This window comes from Triticum urartu, chromosome 5, assembly GCF_003073215.2.
Source record: "Triticum urartu cultivar G1812 chromosome 5, Tu2.1, whole genome shotgun sequence".
Lineage (NCBI taxonomy): Eukaryota > Viridiplantae > Streptophyta > Magnoliopsida > Poales > Poaceae > Triticum > Triticum urartu.
In genome coordinates this window covers 3,418,095-3,424,395 of record NC_053026.1, presented here as the reverse complement: position 1 = coordinate 3,424,395, position 6,301 = coordinate 3,418,095, and the positions used below count along the sequence as shown (strand labels likewise).

At 46.6% G+C, this 6,301-nt stretch overlaps 1 protein-coding gene across 1 annotated transcript; it reads left to right on the top strand.

Annotated features, from left to right (window-relative positions):
- The first annotated feature begins 1,055 nt into the window (after positions 1 to 1,055).
- Positions 1,056 to 5,296, top strand: LOC125506737 (HIPL1 protein-like). The gene is made up of 7 exons (XM_048671469.1): positions 1,056 to 1,290; positions 1,395 to 1,555; positions 2,013 to 2,816; positions 2,899 to 3,115; positions 3,639 to 3,817; positions 4,250 to 4,491; positions 4,661 to 5,296. The coding sequence occupies exons 1-7, from the start codon at positions 1,161 to 1,163 to the stop codon at positions 5,058 to 5,060; spliced, it is 2,133 nt and encodes a 710-aa protein (XP_048527426.1). The 5' UTR covers positions 1,056 to 1,160; the 3' UTR covers positions 5,061 to 5,296.
- The last annotated feature ends 1,005 nt before the right edge of the window (positions 5,297 to 6,301 follow it).

Below are 6,301 nucleotides of genomic sequence, written 5' to 3'. Positions count from 1 at the left end.
ATGCCTCCTTGCCTGCTTGCTATAAATTCATGCAAGCCTGGAGCATTTATATTTCTTCCTCTAAAATCCTCTTTACTACTCCCTCCCATCTAAAAAAAGTATCGTGGCTTTAGTTTAAATTTGAACTAAAGTTGAATGAAAGCCCGACACTTTTTTTTATCGAAGGGAGTACTAAAAATTAATGGCAAAAATATGTTAGTAGTTTTACTAGTCGTCTGTAATCACGAATTTTCTTTGGAACATCCGAATAATTAGCCCATTTGTCCTCAAAAGCGCCCCCCACCCCTCCTCCAAACCACTGAGTAAGTAAGGTCTCCATCCACCTTCTCTAACGACCACACTGCAGTTGGAATGGACTTCCTAACTAAATGCATAGAACTCCGTGAGCACCTACTTGACAAGTTGGCCACCCGCTCCTGGCATCCAGCTTTAGGCGCCTGCACTGCTCGGGATGGCGAGACACGCGACATGCGGTTTACATAGGTTCAAGCCCTCCGATAGACTCCGATGATGGCGAGGATCACTGGAAAGATCGGTTTCTTGGGGTTAAGAGCTCTTAACCAGGAGCCCGACGCGTGGTGCCCAGCTTGAGTGGCCAACTCGCAGGGACGGGGCTGCCTTGTAAGGATTGGGCCCAATGGAATAAAAAATCCTTTAGAAACTAAGTACTAATCACTATTTATTAATAGAAGATGACCCCACTGTCACAGACATGATCCCGTTGAACTTTTTTTCTATCTTCGTCCCTACCAACTCGGTTCCTTTGGTAGACAATAGGACGGAACCGGTATGCCCACAAATTACTAGGGGTTGAGTTTCCATCAAAGAAAAAGGGACTGAGGGAGATGGTACAGAAAGTTAAATCATCAGAGAAGGGCCATGACATGAAGCACACCTTTGACCACCCACTAGTGGCCAGCCAAGCCAACAACCGTCGTGTCCGTGGCCGACCCAGTCCGCCATCCGTCCGACCGGCCGAGTGGGTCGGTCAAACGTGTGCGGCGCCCATGCTCGAATCGATCTCACTCTCAGTGGCACTCGCAATAAGATCACTGGAGAGCGAGCGAAGCTACAATTCTAGTATTATAGTAGTCTCATCGCACATGGATTGATCCCACACAGAGCCGCAGAGCAGCTTCCTGCCCCCTTCCGCAGCTCAGATGCCGACGACGCCGACGGGCCGCCGCCCGCCCCCGGCCGCCGTCCTCCTCCATTGCTGCTGCCTCATCTTGCTCTGCTGCTGCTGCTTCTTCCCGGCCTGCCGCGCCTTCCCGCTCTGCACCGACGCCAGTCAGTGTCTAGCACCCAGCACACCGTCGCCTGCTGCTCGGCCTCTGCTTCTCTCTGCTACTTATATGCAGTCCATGTCTTCTTGTTTTGCTCCTTTCGATCAGGGGCGCCGCTGCCGCTCAACGGGACGCTCGCCTTCTGCGGCAACGCCCCCGGCGCCACCTGCTGCGACGCCGCCGATGACGAGGCCCTGCGGGACCAGCTCCGAGCCGCCAACGTCTCCGACGCCGCATGCGCCGCCGTCCTCAAGTCCCTCCTCTGCGCGGTCAGTGCCTGCCTTCTCTTCCTGCTCCTCAACGCCCGCCATGTGCTCGACGGTTTGCTTCGCCGGGCGTTTCATCGGTTATTTTATCATATATAGTGTTAGTTATATTGTCTCCTGGCTCTACTACTCAAAGTATGCATGCACATCATGACAGCAATTGTTGGTAATTCAGTCGCCTGGTTCAGACGAATCCGCATGCTGATTTTGTCTTGCACCTTGCATGTTGCCATGTATGTGGGTTCCTCTGTCCCATGTGAGAGATGACTAACTGAATGAATCAATAGAGACCGTTCTACTTGGAAAAGATATAAGCTTTAAGAAACCAAGAATTGAATTACCGTGAACCTGGCAGCTGATATACTGAACTCAACTTATATGTCATGCTTTTCCAGAAATGCAATCCATAAACTTGGCAGCAGATCTGCTGAATCTGACTTCCATTTCATGATTTATCCAGAAATGCAATCCCTATTCTGCTGAGCTGTTCGACGCCGGGCCGAAGATCCGTACGATCCCGTTCCTGTGCAACTCAGCCTCCTCGGCGACCTCTGCTCATCAGTCCAAGGAATCAACAGTACATGACTACTGCAAGCTAGTCTGGGACACCTGCAAGGACGCGACGATACTCAACTCCCCTTTCCAGCCTCCCCTGCAAGGTGGTGGGAAGCTGCCTAGCTCATCATCGAAGCTCACTGATGCCTGGCAGTCTGAGAGCGACTTCTGCACGTCGTTTGGTGGCGCGCCCAGCAATCGGTCCGTGTGCTTCAGTGGGAGCACAGTGTCATTCAACGCTACCCAGCCTTCGGCGTCTCCGAAAGGGGTATGCCTAGAGAGGATCGACAACGGGTCCTACGCCTACCTCAACATGGTTCCTCACCCTGATGGGTCTAACAGGGTCTTCCTGGGCACCCAAGCTGGGAAGATACTGCTGGCAACCGTCCCGGATCAGGGGTCCGGCGGCACGCTGCAGTTCAGTGAGGCGGGCCTGTTTGTCGACCTGACTGACCAGGTGCATTTCGACTCGACGTTCGGGCTAATGGGCATGGCGTTTCACCCCGACTTCGCGACCAACGGGCGCTTCTTCGCATCCTACAACTGTGACAGGACAAAGTCACCCAGCTGTTCTGGTAGGTGTTCCTGCAATTCTGATGTGGGCTGTGATCCCTCGAAGCTTGGCACCGATAATGGCGCCCAACCGTGCCAGTATCAAGTCGTTGTGTCAGAATATTCTGCTAAAGGCTCATCGTCAAATGTTTCTGAGGTTTGCTCGTCCAGATACGTACGCTCTTCCATTCTTGCCTTGAACCTCATCCATTCACACTATTCATGTCATTCTTCTTCAGGTAACTTCTGCCGATCCAACTGAAGTCAAAAGGATTTTTACCATGGGGTTGCCTTATACAAATAATCATGGAGGTCAGATACTTTTTGGGCCTACGGATGGATACCTCTATCTCATGATGGGTGACGGTGGACAGAAAGGAGATCCTTTTAATTTTGCGCAGAACAAAAAGTCGCTTCTGGGGAAAATTATGAGGCTTGACATCGACAGTACGCCGGGTAAATTCTTTGAGAAGGCGTCTTTTGTCATTTGTTAGATTTGCAATTTTTATCTCTTTCACTTAAGTTCCTTTAGTTTTCATGTGGCATCTTTGTATGCTGCTCTTATTTGTTCTAGTATTGAAAGGTTCAGTTACCAAACATTTAAGTAAATTTAAGTCGGTACTATAGAACAAGATGGTTCTTGCTCTTGGTTCCAACTAACTGCTTCAGTGAGACTTCTTTAACGACATATCACTTTTGGTTCAATTGTATTTAGTAAGTAAACCACTGGACGCATTATTTCCCTCTCTAAAGAATGGGCTAGTCAAATCTAGTTCAAGACCTCCATAGTGGAACCATATTTGCCGAAGTAGTATGTTACTCCCTCCGTCCCATAATATAAGAGCGTTTTTGACACTACACTAGTGTCAAAAACACTCTTATATTATGGGACGGAGGGAGTACTATGTATATGCTCTCAATTCATAATTCGTTATTTTGGCCCTTAACACTTTCTAAGATTTTGTACTGGTATCTTCAGGACTCGGTAAAGTCACTAACCAAAGCTTATGGGGTAAGTATTCCATTCCAAAAGACAACCCGTTCTCCGACGATAGTGGCTTGGCACCAGAAATTTGGGCATTGGGTGTTAGAAACCCATGGAGATGCAGCTTTGATCTTGACAGGCCTTCCTACTTCTACTGTGCAGATACTGGTCAGGTATTATTTCAGGATCTTAAAACAGTTCTAACTTGCGAGGTGCTAAATTTATATTGGTTTTATTGGTCCGATATCCTAGTGGGGCTGTAGTGCACTTCAGTGGGATCAAGTTTGATAGCTATCTTACTGTCTTTCTGAACTTGACACGCACTTACAATTTATAGTATAACACTGTAAGCACAGGATAGGCATGTAGCACATGATAGTTAAAACTTCGTAAGCGTCTTATGTCTTATGTGCATAATATTAATAGAACTCAACTTTTCATTCTCGTCCTCCGATTTCGCCACGATATTGTTTGTTTCTCTGGGGTAGGTTGGTACAGTGTTTACGTGTACTTACCGTTTTAAAGTTCAGTTTTTAAGTCTACTTTAAAACTATTAATCATTGGTTGTTATTTAACTCTTTTTGTATATTGTCCCAACAATGTAGGACCAATACGAAGAGGTTGATTTGATCTCCAAGGCCGGAAACTATGGATGGCGTATATATGAGGGTCCATTGGTGTACAATCCACCGTGGACACCTGGAGGAAACACATCACTCAAGTCCGTAAATGTCATTTCTCCTATTATGGGATACAGCCATTCTGACGTCAATAAAAACATTGGATCTGCGTCGATCATGGGTGGTTATGTCTACCGAGGAGCCACCGACCCCTGCCTGTATGGAAGGTATTTGCTTCGGTGAAGCACCCTCAGCCTCTGCATTGATCAAAGCTTCGTCGAAAGGCATCTTGCGTCTTGCACTGATTTTGAACTCGAAGACAGTGTGGAGCTACTATGATGCTCAACGCATTTTGTAATTTGTATTTACTGGATGCATCTGCTGATGTGCTTTCAGGTACCTGTATGCTGACCTTTACGCATCAGCCATGTGGACTGGCACGGAGACCCCGGAGGGCAGTGGGAACTACACCTCCAGTCTCATCTCCTTCAGCTGCTCCAAGAACTCTCCCATCCCCTGTGACAGCGCCGCTGGGAGCCCTCTCCCGTCGCTCGGTTACATATATTCCTTCGGCGAGGATAACAACAAGGACATCTACGTCTTGGCAAGCAAAGGCGTCTACCGGGTTGTCCGCCCCAGCCTCTGCAGCTACACTTGCCCGACAGAGAAACCTGAGACGAACAATGGGAAGGCACCCGCCGGTCCTTCATCAAATGCGCCAGCAGCAATAGGAATGGGCATGAAAATGGGAGCTCTGTTGCTCTCTGCCGCCACGTCCTTTGTTTTGATGAGATAGGAGGATCCTACTACGTCGATTATGTCTTGGTATTCCGTAAGATCAATCCTCACATTTTAGCATGTATTAGCAGTACAATAATAAGTCAGCAATATTTCCTTGTACAGTTAGGAGTATGAATCATGACACATGGGCCTATGAGGATTAGATTCTGAAACTTAATATCAGTCTCTGTATGAGCATAATACCTCGTTATACATTATATTTTTGAAGCCACTGGGCTTGCATTCGATTCCCTTGATTAGCCCTTTGACCTCTACTCTTTCTTGCTTAAGGCTTGAACCAGTTCGTAGAATTATATTTTTGCTAACAAGAGAACAAACACACGCACAATTCACCACCAAGAACACACACTCACGCAGCCTATTGCAGTGGCATATGTTGATATCAGTGTCTTGATGTACATATGGATACTTCGATGTTTGCAAGAGGAACAAATAGTGAAGGAAACTCTATTCATGTCCATATTATTCCATGTTCCTCCAGCGATCTAGATACCATTCATGGGGACGGGCGGCTAAAATGGCGCTCTGCAATAGCAGAATTGATGATTGGTTATTTTTGGTGGGTCTCCATGTTCATCATATTTTTACATTTTTACTTACCAAGCTTTGGTAGGAATGTATTGTGTGGCTTATATATGTTTTGATCGATAGATAAGTTCATTTTAACCCCTAACTTGTACTTGATCTAAGTTACAACCCTAGACTACATTTTGGCCGGTTGTAAACGGTTAAAACCAGTCAAAACGGGCTGGCTGAGTGTTTTTAATGAAATGGGAAAACGAAGTGCTTCAAATCATTATGAAAGGGTCGAGGTTTTTCAAACTGTTTGTTGACACAGACAAAGTAGGGGGAAAACTTGTGAACAAATTTCCATAATCGACGATTCTCTTTTGGAGTTGGATGAGGTACTTTAGACCAATGCGAAGCCCAGGATCGTAACTTAAACTTGAGGTGTAAACCGCCTTTCATGAGCACTCCCGTTATTTCTAGAGCCAGTGATTGTCGAAGAAGCTCTTGTGTCACAGTGCCAAGGTTAATTAAGAAGGAAAAAAGGTCTCATGAACCTTAATCTTCTGCTATATATGTTTAGTTTGGCCCTAAAGGGTTAATTTTTTCGATAAAGGGAATATATTAATATCGCGGAGATACCAATTACACCCAACTTCTGCAACAACGCAATACCCTACTGGCACTACGGATGCACACAGCCAAAAAAAATAAGAAGAAGCTAAAAAA

What these genes read in the sequence shown, in the direction of transcription:
- LOC125506737 (XM_048671469.1), top strand. Translation starts at nt 1,161, where the DNA reads ATGCCGACGACGCCGACGGGCCGCCGCCCGCCCCCGGCCGCCGTCCTC. An exon ending in TCAAGTCCCTCCTCTGCGCG is followed by an intron (nt 1,556 to 2,012) that starts GTCAGTGCCTGC and finishes TGATTTATCCAG; the next exon opens with AAATGCAATCCCTATTCTGC. An exon ending in CATCGTCAAATGTTTCTGAG is followed by an intron (nt 2,817 to 2,898) that starts GTTTGCTCGTCC and finishes ATTCTTCTTCAG; the next exon opens with GTAACTTCTGCCGATCCAAC.